The following is an 18800-nucleotide window of genomic DNA, read 5'->3' as shown; positions in this document are numbered from 1 at the left end:
GTGGTGGTGGTGGTGATGACGGTGATGATGATGTGTATCTCTATGAAATTTACTTAGAGATCATGGTTCTGCACACAGCGTGCTCCAAATTGGCAACGTCTTAACAAGTGTCTAGCTTTCTGTACGCCTAACATTGAATCCATGTGCAAGTCGAATCGGCGGCGCCGCCTGACTACTGCGACGATATTATATTACACACGAACTTGCGATCACGGTACACATACTGTGCACACGTTTTACACATGCACACTGTGTACGTACTGCATGTACACCTAGTATACTATGTATTAGATGTCCCGAAGATTTCATCATGGCGGATCCCAGTGCTAGAGAGAAGGCAATCCAAGATTACAGAAAGAAATTGCTTGAACATAAGGAACTCGATGCTCGTCTCAAAGAAAGTGAGTAGGAATATCGAGTGACAATAATGGCTGCCAAATGAAACATATTTTGATCGCATTGAGGCAAATTTAATTGATGTATTTAGTGGGGGTAGGTACCCTCTATTGTGCCGAGTCACTGCTGTGTCGCCTGTCTCATACAGTGGGCTGCTCGTACTGAACAACCGGCCTTGGCCGCGGCGGTGGGGCAATGCAAACCCGCTGTTGTTTTGGCTACATGTACTGATCCCATTGAATATAGTTGTCATAGCGCAATTCAATTTTTTGCTTTGTCTGAATCGCCTGTCACTCGTCACAGCTCTGTAGCCACTTCTCTCCTGCCATCACCAAGCAATGTTTATGACTTTTATGATAAATCGATTCCTCCATTAGTTATTAATTTAATAAAACTAGTTTGTTAGAGGGTCGAGGGCCTACCACCTAACATTAACGTTACTGAAGTAAAAAGTGGATATTTTCGTGTGACTAATTTTTCGCGCTCAGCTGGGTAAGAAGAATTTCATGCTTTTTTATCCCGCGGAATCAAGACATCAACTTGTGGAGCATGTGGCAAGCAAAAATATTCGCGTGCTGGTTGCGCGAAATGCATGAAAATTTCAACACCGGGAAAATTTCAACACCGGGAAAATTTCAACTTTTACAGTATTTTAAATGATCAATCAGCAATGATCAGTGCAACTATCCAGTGGACCAGCCAGTGCAGTGCAGTGCAGTGGTTGTGCCATGGCACTAGACCCATGTTAGTCTACAATGTAGATCTACTGTACGAGCTGAAATTTTCGCGGTGGTTTTATTTTCGCGAATTTCGCGAATCGCCTTTGAACCGCGAAAATAACCGCGTGAATAACTAAGTTCAGTCAGACCCTCGCAACCGCGAAATTAACAACACACAAAAATGTCCTCCAAGTAGCAATTCGCGAAAATATCTGTACGCGAAAATTTCAGCTCGTACAGTACAAATGTACAGTAGCTTGACTAGTAACCGCTCACTTTGATACTTTATTGTAAATAACTTTACCAAATTATCTTCTTCCCGATCCAATCCTGTGAAATGTGGTTGGCGATTTGCTCTTTCATATATGTGTATTACGATCATCTGCTCACGAAGTCCTATAACGGAATACACGCGCGATACCTTCGTCGTTACATCCTGTACTAGTAGCCGCTCACCCCTGACTAGTAGCCGCTCACTATAATACATGGCGCGCGCGCCGCACATTACAAGGCTCTGAATGATGATAAGTCCCTTTCTGAATGATGCTAACTAGCAAAGGGCAAGTCTGCCAACACGTGTGCAGAGGCTGAGATAAACATAATTTTTTTGCAGCATACGGTGTGGTGTATATTCTATATAATTGTATTCAATTTCCATGTCCGAATTCGAACAATCTAATATCACATTAATGTTCGGTTTGTTGTTGTTCACTTTCTTTATTGTGTAAGTATGCTGCATTGGATATGTGTCGTTATTATTATTATGTGGAAGACGGGTCTGCTTATTTATAGTTGCGAAAATAAAATTTTATAGATGGGAATCCCGTTATAACGAGATCGTCGGTTCCGGGTGATTTTGCTCGTCATATCCGGATTCTCGTTGTATCCTAACGCTTGTGGAATTTACACTTTATATATAAATGCTCTATTAACATTGGGCTACCTGCATTTTATTATGACGACGTCATATTGATGAACAGAAAAACAAGAAATGCGACAGGAAAATGAGAGAGCATTCTCGCGATGATTACAATTATTTTTGTTCTAGACACATGTTATCAAATATTTCAGATTTGACAAATCATATAATCATATCGTATATGGGGCCTTCCTTTTGTTAGCCCTATGCTGATCAATCTGCACATCTGAGAAGAGAGAGAGAGAGAGAGATGAAGCAAAATTTATGCAACTACAGGTAAAGTATCGCGCTATCAACGCTGCGTTTAGCGTAACTCGCGTGGATGAAAGCTGTGAGTTAAATCCGAATGTATCCTTCATTTTATGACAAATTACTGATATAAACCACGTGTACTATGGTGAAAGTTTACACCACAATTTACACTCTCATCTCTTATTTCTTCCAGGGAAACGGCTTCTCGGTTGTGATGCATGAGGTTGAATGCGTGCTTTGCGTGAATGTTTTACCCGACGACTTTGATGGGTCAATGCCGTTTTATTAAGAAAACGAAAACCACGTATAGATATCATACCGGCTAACTGTGGATTGCAAAATCGAGTGAAATATAATGTATTTCGATAGGCTATATATAGTTGACTTAATTACAATTTTAGCATACGATCCCATCGTATTTTAATTTTGACATTTAATTCAATTCATCTTATCAAAGTTACGTAAATGGGTATCTAACTGAGCGGCCAATGTTTGCGAAAGCAGCGAATAATGGCAGATTCTAACTTTCGTCAGGGCTCGGTAACGGTTGCGATCAAACTCAAGAACAGTTTTAATTTTAACAAGCAGTTCTTTCTATCGCAAAGGATTTTTGAACATGTTCAAAGCTCCCAAAAATATACAATTCGCTGTGTTCGCCGCTCAAAGATATTCCCGTTACGTATATCTTTGGAAACATTTAGGATACGTAAACATTATACTGTATCAAATACACCATATTTTTTTCTTGTTTAAGCCATTAGATAACGTTAATTCGAATTGTAGCGTTTGTGATGACATTTCGGCATAAATAGCGAAGGCTATAGCTTCTAAATATTCCGATGCTGTTCCATCACGGCCCTCGGAAAGAGACTTTATGAACTTGTAGTGCCGTGTTATCACCTTGATTGCTTCTGTTTGGCACTGGCATAATTATGTTAGTCTGTTTGCACGAAACGATAGTTCAAATAATTACGGAGAATTAACCTTTTCTGATTTTGAAATAAAGCGTGATTTTGCCCATTGTTAAGTTCGGCTTAAAAGAGAATAAGTTGTCGTTGTATGAAAATCCGCACAAATTCATCTTTGCTTTTCTCCGTTTTTAGGCCCGAAAATTATCTCGCAATAGCCGGAACTCCAAATCTCCATTTAGGCTAACATGCACATAATTATATTTGGGACCGGACGATTTATCTCGTTATAAGCGTATTCTCGCTGTATCCGATCTCGTTAGAAAAGGATTCCCCTGTACACAAGTTATGAAATAGCCATTATTCATAATGTACTGAAATGAATGATTCGTGAGGTCTTTGATGTATAGCGATCAATTATTAAAACATCTAAAACGCAGAATAGATCCAATGCAAATAAATTCACGTGCATTATACCAGTGCCCTCCGCTGTTTTATTCTAATATTCCTTTTCTTTTTTTCTTTTTCTTTTCTTGCTTTCTGTTTCTTCCATTTTTTTTCTAGGATCATTTCAAGTTGTACAAACATGGCAAACAAGGAACTTTCCAAAAGAAATCCATTCAATTGATTATGTAATGTCAGTGTCTCACAACTTTTTCAACAAAGCTTTCGTTATAAACATCATTATATCACCCATCCATTAAAAGCCTATAGACGGCGTGCTCTGTCAATGTCTGTAGGCCTATTACAGTATGGATTTCAGAACTGGCATAAATTGGTTTTAGGCTCAAAACTTTCCATAAAACAAAAGGCTTATCGGTATACATCATTCTACGAAATACAGAAACATATAGCCTGAAAACAATAAATTTAACCTTTATACCAAAGTGTGGACTTAGATACCACCCGTTTCAAGGTCACATAACTTATAAACTGGCAAAATCAGGGTGTTAAAATTCTTACACCAACATGGCGTAAACATAATTATCTTAACACCGTTGATAACGCCAGGATTCACTCAAATTGGCCACCATAGATAAAACGTAATGTTTAAATTAACCTCTAAATACCAAAGTGTGATTGCCTGGATGTCATGGAGTCAAACCACGCCCGTAACCAGGCTTTTTTTTTTTTTTTTTTTTTTGGAGGCAGGGAGGGGGGGGGTGCGTAATTAAGAAAAGAAAACTGCCTTTTCATGCATGCAAAAATTATTGTTTCGTTAGCGCCGACAATCTCGCTCAGCGGGAGGAGGAGGAGGAGGAGGTGGGGGGGGGGGGGTTGCCTCATACCTTTGTGATCACACATTGATATAATCTCTTGTTGATCATTGCATCCCAATTTCCATGGAATTAATTATAAGTATATGAAAAAGGACTAGAAGTAAACATATTTATACAGTTCACCACACAAGCTTTTAATTCTATATATATATTGAATGGAAAGTCCCCCAGACATTCTGGTGAATTTAGGAAATGCTGAAAAAGAATAAAAACATACCAGTTATGAGCACTTCGAAAAATGTTATTATAAAAAAAAAAAGTATCTGCAAAATTTCATAAACAGGCAAATCTACAGCAAGGCTGGCGATCTTTTCAAACATTGTATACCTTCAAACATGTGATACTTTTAATATGATAATAAATCTTACGAATGCAAGAGTATGTTTGTGCTTAAAATTTCAGTCATATTAGTAATTTTCGTTAAATATGTCTGAAATAAAGATGCACAAAAACAAACTTCAGTGGTATAACTATATATATATATATATATATATATATATATATATTTTCATATACAGCAAAAATATTATATGGGATATAGTCATAACAGCAATAGGGCAATTCCGCGGTTAGTAACGTTACATTTGAACAAATTTAGATATTTGTTTTTACCACTAAATTACCATTTATTCACTTCAAGTCAAAATTATGTCAAAAACATGTTCATCCTTCCCAGGTTTATGATACAGAAAAGAATGAACACAATCCCAGAAATATTAGAATTGCTATAGCAACTTAAAGGGCTGGTTAGTAACGTTACGAAAAAAGGACATGACAAAAAAATCAATGTCTTGTAACAAAAAGTGTGCAAAAATTCAAGTTACTTCAAACAAAGTGTTGCATTAATTTCAATTATTGCATCATGACAAATGTTCATGCAAATTTTTTTAGCAGTTCGACCAATAATTTTTTAGCTAGACCCCCAAAAGCATGGTTAGTAACGTTACGGTTAGTAACGTTACATTTGTCCGGAGTAATTCCGCAGGTCATTTCCCCCTTTTGTAATTGACAAAATGTCACATGACTTCTGGAGTATTTAAATGTATTCATCTTTTACCCATTAGCAAAACTTTGAGGAAAAAATTTCAAAGGAACCCACTGTAATTTGCATTTAAGTGAATTTCAGCGTCCCCAGTCCCATATGTACATTTTAAATGATGGTTTTAGATCTCACAAAATCAATGAATACGAAAAATAAAATCTACTGAATTTGAAAGACCCTAATGATTGGTGAACATCCATGGCATTAGTTGATACCTAGATTAAAGGGTAAGATAAAGAGGCACATTTCTTTTATCCATGTCATGTCCACCTAACTGCGGAATTGCCCAATATCATTTTTGAGTCCTGTAAATACCTGTATTTTTCAGCCGCTCGCTCATACGTATCATTTGTTTTATAATGTCGACGCACATCGTCTGAGAAAAGAAAAGGTCAATATAATCTACACACACCTCAACACTATTTTGAATATACAGTTATTCAAAATATCATTTTGAAAATTTCATTTAAATACAATATGAACAAGATCATTTTTTTTTTCACTGGTACGCAAGGTTATCCAAAAGGAAGAAGGGAAGAGAGAGAGACTGCGATAATGCTCCCCTTTCAGTTCAGCAGAAAGGACACCGATACATGTATTTTGATATGTCTTCTTCAACCTTATTGTAAGTTCACTGCATTCCAAGTGAAACCATGTGTCGCAAAAATCACAAGAAACCCATTGATCTTCACGGCTTCTTCTTTCCTGCATGTTGGACATACATATCTAACATCATCTGATTCAATTCCTTCCTTTTTGTTCCTCTTCTTTTTTTTTTCTTTTCTTCTACGCAATTCTTCTTCGTAGAGTCATCTTCTTTGTTTTCTTCTCTCTAGTTTTACATTTCTTCTTCCAAACTCACTTCTCTCTCTTTTTTTTTTTTTTTTTTGCACTCAGATTCTTCCAACTTCATTTCTTCCTTCTGTTATGGTTCATTTCTTCTATCCTCATCGCAATCTCATCTCTGTGATCTTTCTTTTTCCTGTACCCAACTTCATCTCTTCTATCTTCTTCTTTAGATCTTCCCTCTTCTTTCTCAATGTCTTTGTGCCTTCTTCTTTTTTTCCTTTGTTTCTCTCTCTTTCTCTTCCTTTCTTTTCTTCAACTCTCTTTTCTGTTTGGATTTCATGTGAGTTTTGAAATCATCTCCTCATATTGCTTCAGTATAGATAGCTGCAATTTCCTTTTTTGACTTCCTGGAACGTGTACTTCGGAAAACTCGATATAATGTTCGAGAAACGGGGACATTTTTATTTGAAACCTTACCAGTATTTCATTTTGGGACTAACGAACCTTATGAATAACGATCGAGTTGTAATCGTATGTATATGTATGTATATAATTATATATTTATTCATAGCAATGTCACAATAGAGGAATGCACTAAATGTCAATTGCTTTGAAATCTGAATTTTCGGGGGCCTCCCACTTCGTCGGAAATCCAAGAGGATAGTTAGGGGGGGGGGGGGAGGAGGGGGGAGGTAATAAATCAGTGGTCTGAAAGCGCACGCGCCACATACTGTACACACGTAATTGTAGTGGGGGGGGGGGGTGAGCGGTAACTAGTCAAGAGCAATCTCTGTACGAGTTTCGAACTTTTTTTGTTCGCGTACGCAATTTCACGTAAATACGTGCACTACTATCGTTCAGTTATTTGCCGACAGTTGTCAGGTCGACGACTAGCGCCTATTCGTACGACTTATCTCAACTTTGTGGGATTTTAACTAAAAAATCACGGCCTACTCACTAACTTCCAGTAGACGAGACCTTTCCGGCCATCGGGAATCTCAGATGTGGCTAATTGCATTTAAACATCATAAAATAGTCGTGAATACTTTGAATATTGCAATTTGTTTGAGCATCGAATTCTTAGCATTGCGCACACGCGTACTGCAGTGCGTGCAGTGCGCATTCGAGAATGTAGGGCAGATATTCGCGGTCATCATCAACTACACTCGTGCGCTAAGGGGTGAGCGGTTACTAGTCAGGCTACTGTATGTTGTTTGATGGAACTGAATTTTATATGAATTTTATATGTGCGGCAGCACGCATCATCACACTATCCAAGAAGCACACTCACATCACCCCTATTTTGAGATCACTTCATTGGTTACCAGTTAAAGATCGCATTATTTTAAAGATTTTACTTTTGACTTTTCATTGCATTTAGGGCGCTGCTCCTCAGTATAACATTGACTAACTCCATAATTACATCCCTGTTAGATCTTTACGCTCATCCAACTCCGGTTCTCTGATAATTCCTAGATTCACTACAATATGGGGCACACGTGCCTTTGGCCATGCTGCTCCCACCTTATGGAATAACTTACCTTCAGCCGTAAGAAATTGTTCTTCATCAGACTCCTTTAAAAGCAGTCTAAAAACTCACTTGTTTAAAGCCTCAATTTGACTACTTATTACATGTACTTGATATTTGTATGTCCTTTATCTCTTTCACTTTCTCTTCCTTCCGCGCCTAGAGCACTCTGCAGAGTGGATTTGGCGCTATATAAATCATATCAATTATTATATTATTATTTATATGGCTGGACTAGATCTAGAGTAATCATATCTGTTTGAGACGGAGTGCATATTTGCGGCAGTGGTTGTTTCATACGTTGATGAAAAGATCCAATCAGTTGCGAGATATTAATACTATAAACTGTAAAATACAATGTACTAGCTACTAGAGTCAACCCTCACTTCCTGTAACACTATCGATTAACAGATGAATAAAATTGTCCCTGCTGCAAATAGGCACCCTGTCGCAAACGGATGATTACTCTAGTTCACATGTATTCTGTATGATGGTCATGTCTATGACAGACTGACAAAATGAGGTCGATTATGTCCATTTTTACCAAGCTGATTTACAAAGATTTGTCAGACTTTAGAACCTCAGATATGTGGCATGTTGTTCTCAACCCACTGAATTCAACAAATTGTAATGTTCAGTAATCTGGCTAATCATAAAATGTCTTACATCATTCATCTTTCTATCACAGTGCGGGAGAATCTAAAGGAGCTTACCAAGAAATATGACAAGTCGGAAAATGATCTGAAAGCTTTGCAAAGTGTTGGTCAGGTAAGTTGAACATCAGTCCCACTGTGTCAGGTTTGTATCATATCAGCTGAAAACAGGTGATACCCAACATGGCCAAGTAGTTGACAAGGTGATAGTCTTATTTTCCATTTGTTTTCTAAGTAAGTACTATATCAGTCATTACTGTATTTGCAAAATATATTTATCTGTTTTATTTCTTAAGAGTGCATTATACTCTCAAATGTTTTTCGAATTTGTTTTTATAAGTAGGCCTACAGCAGTTTAATGTCACCATGAATGTTTAACTATTCATTTTGTTCTTACAGATTGTTGGTGAGGTTCTGAAACAGCTTACAGAAGAGAAGTGTAAGTTTTGTGTTATTTAATTAATTTTCTTCCAGTAATCATTACTGAAATCAATGAATATTGCTGCTTGAATCACCAAAATATGATATCTTTACATAAACATCCAGCTTCATTCAAAAGAAAAGGATTTTTCGCAAGTTTGTCAGAGTAATCAGCCTTTGTCACTAAGTCTGTGTTTAGATATAGTCCTTGATATATCATGGGTTGAGTCATGAAATAGGGTTCTTATAAAGTGAAAGGTTTGTGACATTTTAGGCACAAATTACAGTGTAGTTCTGTCAGTGACATTCACAGGCAGCTTAACAGTCTGCAAATCTGTGAAAGTAGCCGTTGAATGTGTCATTGTATGGCTTACATACAGCTTGGCTCAACTTTGAAATAGATTGACCTGATTTTTTTGTATTCTCTGGACCTCATTTATGTGTTGCTTTGGGATCACAGATGTGTCCTGGCTTCCAGGGGATACTGCACATTGCCTAAAACCAAACTTGAAGTTTATTTGGAAGTTTATACAGTACTGCTAGGGAGTGTAGAAGTATGACAAAAGATTTATTCTTTTTTCTCTCCTTTTAAAATTGTTAAAATGATCCTCAGTATTGATAAAGGAAAAGAAAAAGTTTAGCATTCTGCATCTCGATGAAAAGGAAGGAAGAGGCCCTTTTTTCTTTTTCAAAATATCTGCCTGCCACATTTTCAAAAAACAAACTTTTTTGGGGGTAGGAGGGGGGATGACGAGCCCCACTTAAACTCAGAATATGAGATCAGTTTATCAATCTTTCTGAATATAAAATGTGATCTTTTCCTTAAAAAAAAAAAATCAAAATATTTCGAAAAAGATCATTTATTTCTTTGTTTTTTGACAACAGTTTTTTCCAGTAAAAGAGACACAAAGAGACTAAAAAAGGGAATCGAATGGGACGCTAAGCATGTTTTCTTCTTTTTTCCTTCGCCTAAGGACAATTCGTAATTATTTATACCTTTTGAATGGATGGAATCAGCCCTTTGTGTACCTTTCAAAGTTTCAGGACTTTCATATAAGAAAGGTATGCTTAGTACAACTTCATTATGTTCTCAATGTATACATGTCCCTTTGTGTTTGAAGTCATCGTGAAGGCAACAAATGGTCCCAGATATGTGGTTGGCTGCCGGAGAGGACTCGACAAGACAAAACTCAAGCAGGGAACTCGGGTGGCCCTTGACATGACCACTCTGACTATCATGAGGTTAGTGAACTCTGCAAACAGGTTCAATTTTCAAATCCCCTTATACCTTATTTCAAATGTTTTGTTATTCATTTACCTGATACTATCCCCCTGCCACTATTTTATTGTCATGGGTAAATACACATATATGAATCTGAGATTGAATTATGGTCATATCTTTTGTAAGATTTTGTTAAAATTTGCTCATTACTGTAAAGTGTACATTATTGAATTATCCCTCCATTGTTGCTGATTGAAGTAACTATGCCAACATTGACTGTTTTGTGTGGCACTCAAAGTACCTTTTTTTTTTTTTTTATTGCGGTACTAGAATGTATCATTTACATGAAGCTAACCATGACTTTGCCGTTTATATGAAAACTCATTTGGAACTTTCATTGTACACCCAGCCATTGACAGGATATTCAAAAGAACTAAAATATGTGCACATCTGATTTTGCTGTGCCGTTTGTTGTCACACATGCAGGTATCTACCAAGAGAAGTTGACCCACTGGTGTACAACATGTCGCACGAAGATCCAGGAAATGTCTCATACTCGGCTATAGGAGGTCTAGCAGAACAGATCAGAGAACTGAGAGAGGTGAGTTTTTAGGGTGTGCTAGCACTTTTGTTGCTGTTTGCCAGGTGCTGAAAGAGATGTGCATAATACAAAGGCTTGTCTTGGCCAGTTTACTGGTGAATTGAAATTATGGGTGTTTTTCCTCTCAGGATTCAATGACAAGCTAGTCCATCCATCTTACCATTCTCACAGCATTTCAATTCTTGGAATGGACTTTATGTGCATTAGTATACAAATGATGCACAGGACAGAGTGGATCGGTGAGAAGTGGATGCACGAGTTTAACTTTGGAACAGCTTAAACCACGAGTGCAGTGAGTGGGTTTTAGACTGTTCCAAAGTTAAACGAGAGCATCCAATTCTCACTGATCCACGAAATAGGCCTGTACATAAGTACACCTACAACACTATACAAAACTTGAGCCATGCGTTCAGATTTTACCGGACGCATGGCTCAGTGTGGATCAGTAGAAATCAATGCAATCAAAGACAATTGACCAATCAGATTGCAGAGATTCTAAAGTCCATTTTATAATTGTTGCTATCTCAGGCAAACCTTGGGTGTGGAGGGGGAGCCTTATTGTAGTCAGGAAGTCTTTGTTTCAAAGGCTTGCGGGAAATTTGAATTTGTCCGTTGTTGGCATGTAGGGCAACCCTCGGGCAAGTCTCTAGAGAAAGCTTTAAATGGGTTGCAAGGAAAGTCTGTGTTACCAAGTTATGCATAAACTTTGAATATGTCAGTTGACTGATCTATACTCATCGCCTCAATAAGATTTATCATGCCGTGATGTTGACTTTCGTCCCATTTATCTGTTTTGTTCTTTTGCTCCACTACAGGTAATAGAGCTGCCCCTGTTGAACCCAGAGCTGTTCCAACGAGTTGGAATCACTCCACCCAAAGGGTGCCTCTTGTATGGACCACCAGGTATGCTTGGAAAAGTTATCTATGATCATCTGCTTCAACCTCCTCCCCAATATGGGAGAAATCATTTCATTTCATCGTAAATAACAATCATAAATTGCTAAACTGCATATGGTTTCAAGGAAGCTGTGAGAGTGGTTTTTCACTCCTACTACTAAACTTTTTGAAACATTAAAACATATCGCAGAAACAAAAAGGAGGCATAAATTAATTGGACCAATATAGTATGTAAGTGCATACAAAATTCAGCACCTATATCCCTTTCAGAAAAGTTCATCTACTGAGATGATATTTACATCAATAAAACAAGGTAAAATCATAAAAATGAGATATCACATGCATTATACTCTTCATTTGGTTTGTTTGAAAGTATCAATGATATTATTCAAGCTTCATCAAATGACATCATTCTTATAGCTCTGCTTAAGATTTTGAAGATTTCATAAAGATAGACCCTAAGACATTGGCAGTTGATAACATATACTATTGAAGGATTTTTTTCTTTTTTAATGCAAAATTCTATATGAGCAATGAGATGTACATGTTGCCACTACATCAAATGTGAGGTCTTCATGTGTATTCTTAATGATTATCAGTTGCACAAACACAACCAGCTTTCTTCTTTCTCGTCCAGTTTGCACGTACCTTTCCCCGAGTCCTATTTCATGGAATTCATTCCATACAACTTCTGTCTCAGTTGCTTTCCCTCAATTCACCTTATATAACTAAATTAATGCTTAAGAACAAGATATTAGTGACTTGGATCAATTTATTTTTATTTGTTCTTTTCCTATGTACAGGAACTGGAAAGACTTTGCTTGCAAAGGCTGTTGCCAGTCAACTAGATGCAAATTTCCTCAAGGTAAGTTTGACAAGAATGTGTGTCTTGTGAGTGTTTCTTCAGGGTTGTGTTTGAATTATATAAAGCTTGTGTTTGGGTTTCTATTTTATTCATTAGTATATAAGATCCATTGATCAACGTCACTTCCGCTGAAGGGTCGGACTGCAAGAGTCAAAGATGATGAATGGGCAAAATACATGAATACAATGCACAGACAAAAAATCAGAATGCAAAGATAGCATTGTGCATCTTGATAGTTATCTATTTGAAGAAACATAGAATTGTACCTGATGTAATGAAAGTTTTAACTAAGCAAATATTTCTAAGACAAAATGGAATAAAAAAAAAAAAAATCTGTTTCTGCACAATGCCAATTGAATATGTGGAGATTATTGTGCATTGGATTTAACATGAGGCATGAAGTTTGAAAGGTAAATTTGTGAGTTGTCAGCCTGAAATTACTGTGCAAAACTAGAACCAAAAACCAACCAAAATATCTTTTTTTTTGCCTTGATACTTTTACTCTGCATCAGCATACTGTGTGAAGAGAACATCTCTTCCTGGCACAGACCCATGGTCTCTCGTTATTTTACCATTAGTACTTTGGAGTCAATTTTCATTTTGTTGCTCCACAGGTGGTTTCCAGCGCCATTGTAGACAAGTATATCGGAGAGAGCGCCCGTTTGATCCGAGAAATGTTTGCATACGCCAGGGATCACGAGCCATGTGTCGTCTTCATGGATGAGATCGACGCCATCGGTGGTAGGCGTTTCTCTGAGGGAACGTCAGCTGATCGAGAGATTCAGAGAACGTTGATGGAGGTGAGGGGATAGGACTTTAGTTTTGTTGACATGTGTTGATGCATAGTGTCAGCTTCTGTCAATAAATTTACATTCCCCCACTTGTGGAAAGCATAAGTTTTGAAAGTGTAATGCGAAGTAGATGAGCAAAGGATTTTTCTGAATGTATTGAATGTAATAATGTAGCATTGAATATCAATACTGAATTAGATTGTATCTGATGTCATTATGAGTGGTGTTAGATATGACTAGTATCATTTAATGTAATATCTGTTTGTCTCTCAGGACTGTGGGTGCCAGAAGTTTGCTGGTCGTTCGTTGTTGGGTGTTTTTTCCCCCCTTTTTATTTGGGGGGGGGGGGGGGGGTATTTTTTTTTTCCAAGGTAGTGCTCAGGAAAATAGTTTTAGAAAGCTGGAACTTTTGGCATCTCCACTGTTTTCAAGGCTTGTGTTTGGTAGTAGCACTGCTCTGTGACCGAAAGATTTGTCAATGATAAGAGTTTGACATTCATATCTATTATTTTTTCCTGTGCAGCTCTTGAACCAGATGGATGGGTTTGACACCTTGGGTAAAGTCAAGATCATTATGGCCACCAATCGACCAGACACATTAGATCCCGCCCTCCTCAGACCGGGAAGGCTCGACAGAAAGATAGGTATGAAGCCAAACTTCATCATCATCACATGAGATCACCTCATGATGCAATAGTGATACCCTGCATATTTATTTGTCCTGACAGTCTAAACTGAGCTGAAACTGTGTCATGGTTGCAAAGTAAAATGCAGGCATGCCATCTAGCTCTGCTGAACACATATCTGTCATCAACTTCCCTTAATTCTCAGAAATTAGCTGAAATTATTGTGTCTTTACCATAATGCTTACAATTAGTATAAATTTTGTTCCATCTTTGCTTTATTTTATGCTAATTGTGTTTTCTCTATACATGAACTTTTTACGTTTATGGAGCATATACCTTTTTCCTGCTAAAAGCCAGATATTACATACTACATTGTCACAACTGAAGAAGCTTGGATTCCACTTGATTTAGGTGCACCAATACTTGCATTCCTCAACTTCTCTTATAATGTTCATTTGTTTTTATATGTCTGAACAGAAATCTCACTTCCAAATGAGCAGGCCAGATTAGAGATTCTCAAGATTCATGCTGCCCCCATCACAAAACATGGCGACATCGGTGAGTAATGCTGTCGGTCTTCATGAAGTTCACTTATCCTGAGCTGGAAATAGACCCTTGATCACTTCAAAATTGTACAGTGCATAAAACATATTGATGCCAGGGACTGAAAGTATAGTAGCCACCCCATGGAACTTTTTTACATAGTTTATCCTAGGCCCTTTCACACCGTTGCTGATGATCAGGTGTTAGTCCACATTTTAGTGCTCAGTGCTTTGAGTGCTTCACATACTCCAAGCAGAAACATATGAAACATGCTGCTGTGTGAGGAAAAAAGAAAAAAAAAGAAAAAAACAAACAAACATCACAGTAACTTGAAAAATCAGCCCCAGTTTGTACCAGTATGATGGATAGAGTCCCTAATTTGCCTTTAATCCATGTCGTGAGACCCCTTGTTTGAACAAACTGGGCACTGTGCTGGGGCCAATGTTAAGTTTTTAGGGTTTGTACCCATTTTAGATCCTATCTGTGATCAGTTTCCAGCTTCCTGTTTCAGAAGTCATTTCCACTCATATGCATGATGGCATTTTGATAACATTGGTATAAATTAAGTGTGTGATGCAAATGTTACATCAGTATTTCGTTTTAGGCCACAATTATTGCTGTCTGATCAAATTACTTTGCATTTTAAGATATGCAAATAATATGTTGGAATTTTGTTTTATGTGATATTGTTTTGTTTGTGAAGAAAAACTTAAATCAGTAATATATACACAAATGTGGCATTCTGTAATATGTGTATTTCTGTCGCTCTGATAATTTGTAGATTTCGAGGCTGTTGTCAAACTCTCGGATGGATTCAATGGAGCAGATCTCAGGAATGTTTGCACAGAGGCTGGTAAGATTTTGCCCGTTTGACCAACTTGCCTTATCACTTGGTCAAAACTCTGATTGACCGCCCTACAGTAGTCTACATGTATTCATCATATTCATATTTGTGTTGTGTGTTTTGTATGATTGAAACAAAAATATTTTATCATGTTTGTATAGCATTTTTTTAGTTGTTATGACATGAAATAATGTATGACGATGCAGTTTGTTGTGGAGTGTCATGTCTAGGCAGTTTGGTTTGAATATTAATACATTCATCACATACCACCGATTATGATAACAACTTGCTCTGAGTAAACATTTTCTGACACTTCCACTTGAATGCCAGACCGACAGCTTCTTTGTTCGTCACATAGAGAGTGTGTTATCTCTTCTCATTCCAGATACATTTTCTTGTTTGATTATGTACATGTATTATAAAGAGACTGTGTGTGAAGTTCTGGGTGTGAAATGCACTCCTGTTATAACGAAGCCCTCGGGACTGGCTGTTTTCTTTCTTTTTTTTTATATTGAAATTTCATTATCTTATAAACTGAACAAAAGAGTACATTTTTTTTACTTCATTGTAATCGAGAATTTCATAATATCAGCATTTGTTTTAACAGGAGTGCACTGTATAAAGTTACTAATTTTTTTAAATGTTTATATTTGTGCTGCAGGTATGTTTGCGATACGAGCAGAACGCGAGTACGTGGTCGACGAAGACTTCATGAAGGCTGTCAGGAAAGTTTCAGATAACAAGAAGTTAGAAACAAAGCTGGACTACAAACCTGTATAACTTTATCTCTCTGTGGACTGTAAGAAAAAGAAAACAATTTTCATTCATGGAAAAGAATAAAGGCTCAGTAGTTTCAGATATGACATGGATTGCAACTGATGGGGAATTTACCTCAGAAATAAGATAGGAGGAATAGAATTGAGTGAAAGCAGCACAACATAGCTACAGCTCATTCAGTGTTCACTCTATTGAAGTCACACAAACAATTGAAGACGTCAGTGACAATAAACAGCAGGGTTCAGTTGACAGTAGAATTGTCACAATTTTATGACTGAAATTTCTCTGGTATAGTAGCTCTCTTTTATTCTCTCCTGTATGAGACATCACAGATTTGTTTTCGCTTTTTTTCTGTTCTCATATGAAACATTTGATCATGACTTTGTCCAGGAAATATGTGGAACATTTTTTCTGCGCATCTTCTAAGAAACAGGTAGTCAACATTACAGCAATTCAAGGAAGTAAATATATGTTGGTCACTGCAAATACAAAGCAAAGAGAGTAGAGCTATACTAGAGAGAGATGGTCATGCTATAAAGCAAGTTTGTCAAACAGCCCATGTAAAGCTACTTTTGAACATGACGCTGACAGAGAATGTCATAGCTTGCTAGTTGTCCCACGTTGCTAAAATTTTCATCAATGTGCGGCGTATGTGAATATTTCAATCAAGTTTACTTTCTCACTGAGAAAATTCTCTCTAGGTAAGTGTTAGATCAAGAGGGGAATGTCTGAGCCTGTTGAGTGTAAGATCCTTGCTAAAGCACCATCTTGTGAGAGGATGTGTCTATGTGTATTGTGCTGCTCTTGGTCATACAATGGCAGTTTGCAGAAATAAAGAAGATAAACAGCTTTAATTAACATGTACAATGTATGATTTCATATGTGCTCTTAGAATTTCCAAGCCAGCCATATCTAAAAAGTGTTAACGATGAGCATTCAGATTTTTTGTATTTTCATGTGTGAAAGGAATGATTTCATTTACCCCTGAGCAAAGATGACTAACCTGATCAGCCATCCATCTCAACATGTTATGATATTCAGCTCTTGTGACACAACCTGTTTAGAGAGCCAGAACAAAGATGTCCTAAATGTGTTTAAATGGTAGAGTTGCATGGTTAAGATGATCAAGTTTAGGCAAAAACTAACGTGTATTGACTACACAGCATCCCTTGCATTCAGTTAATGTGCACTTGACACATTTTATGTATGCAATGTGTCATCCCGTCTCATGCTAAAGTATCATCTTCCCCCATTGTAAAAGATCTCAGTTTGCATTACAGTCAACAATGCTTAAGTAAACCTCACGTAATTTGAATAATCGCCCAAGTCAAGGGTCTTTTGAAGTCCTCTTCTCTTTATATTCTTATGATTTTAATCCCTCGTAAGTCAAATTTTTTTTTTCCAAGTTGAAGCTATTTCTTCAGTCTAAATAGATTTGACTTGTGAATATGCAAGGTTGACTGTATTTCATGCAAATCAAGGAGTATCCAGTGATTGTGATACATGAAGCACTTGTCTCTGATTTGAGGAAGGATGGAAGCATGGTACATTGTACGTTGTATGCATATGCTCATGAAGGAGATATTCAAGAATATGTACCTTACTGAATAGAAGGTTAATAATCTTCTGCACAATATGTCTCTACAGTCTAGCAAATTTTGTACATCATTATGTAGCCATGGAAGATATGTGCAGTCGGGCTCTTCTTGCTGGTCAAACTAAGTTGTTTGTAGTCTAGGAAAGGAGGGAAAGTGTCCAATACAAGTGTTATCACATTGTTACCACACTTCGTACCAGTATTTGGTCCCAGGGGAGGTGTGAAGGAGTTTAATAAAGTGGGAAAATATTTGATATTTTTGTTCTGTTAACAGTCACATTAATACATGTGGACTGATCTGTTATTCAGTGTCAGTAATGGCATATACGTAAATAAACTTTCTGTAAAGACCAACCAGGCATTCATGTGTGTCTTTTAGTGTACACCACTGTCAAATGTGCCCTCTGTGCCTTATTGCGTAAGTCAAATAATCGCCTAAGTTGATGGTCTTTTCAAGTCCTCTTCTCTTTATATTCTATTAATTTTAATCCCTCATAAGTCATGCTTTCAGAAAACATTGTTTTTCAAATCTGTGTAACTTTTACAGGTTGTTCTTATTCTGGACATATAATGACGGAAGTTGTGAAGAAAATGCAGAGCTGTGCTTTGATGTAAATTATATGACAAATCTGAGATTGTTTTTCTTTCAAATGACCAGTACATGTAGCTACATTATGGTACAGCCATGACTTTTGCACACAAAACAGTGACAGGAACATACTACTAGTATTTACTCACCCATCCAGCAGAGAAAACTACTTGATATTCAATCACCACATGAAATGCAAGCTACATATGACAGAAATGGAATCACGAGAAATGCTTTCATTGTACTGTGACATTTGGCGATTTATCTATCAGTTTGGGTGGGTTTGTGCATTTGAGCAGAATATGCAAACTTAGGATGCTGTTGACTGGGTTGGGCATGTCAAGAGTTAATTTCCTGAGTTGTTGGTTATACAGAAGCAGAGTACCTGCAAGATACGCGTGTACTTCATGTACCATTAAATAACTACTGCAGTGTGACTCTTATCAATCATACTCGGAAATCTGAGGTTGATTTATTGCGTTTTTTTTTTGTTTTTTTTCAGACATTTTACATCTTCACATTTGTACAAGTTTATCATGACA

The 18800-nt window shown here is 37.2% G+C and overlaps 1 protein-coding gene across 1 annotated transcript; it reads left to right on the top strand.

Moving 5' to 3' along the window:
• Positions 1–266: 266 nt before the first annotated feature.
• Positions 267–18023, top strand: LOC140231478 (26S proteasome regulatory subunit 10B). Its single transcript, XM_072311613.1, has 12 exons — positions 267–401; positions 8522–8601; positions 8886–8925; positions 10028–10148; positions 10615–10729; positions 11545–11632; positions 12430–12491; positions 13106–13291; positions 13806–13926; positions 14386–14466; positions 15233–15304; positions 15957–18023. Exons 1-12 carry the CDS (start codon positions 311–313, stop codon positions 16073–16075), a joined length of 1176 nt encoding a protein of 391 aa, XP_072167714.1. The 5' UTR covers positions 267–310; the 3' UTR covers positions 16076–18023.
• The last annotated feature ends 777 nt before the right edge of the window (positions 18024–18800 follow it).

The sequence above is a fragment of the Diadema setosum genome, chromosome 1 (assembly GCF_964275005.1).
Source record: "Diadema setosum chromosome 1, eeDiaSeto1, whole genome shotgun sequence".
NCBI classification, from domain to species: domain Eukaryota; kingdom Metazoa; phylum Echinodermata; class Echinoidea; order Diadematoida; family Diadematidae; genus Diadema; species Diadema setosum.
Note: the sequence above shows the minus strand (reverse complement) of the source record. Positions and strands in the feature narration are given on the sequence as shown.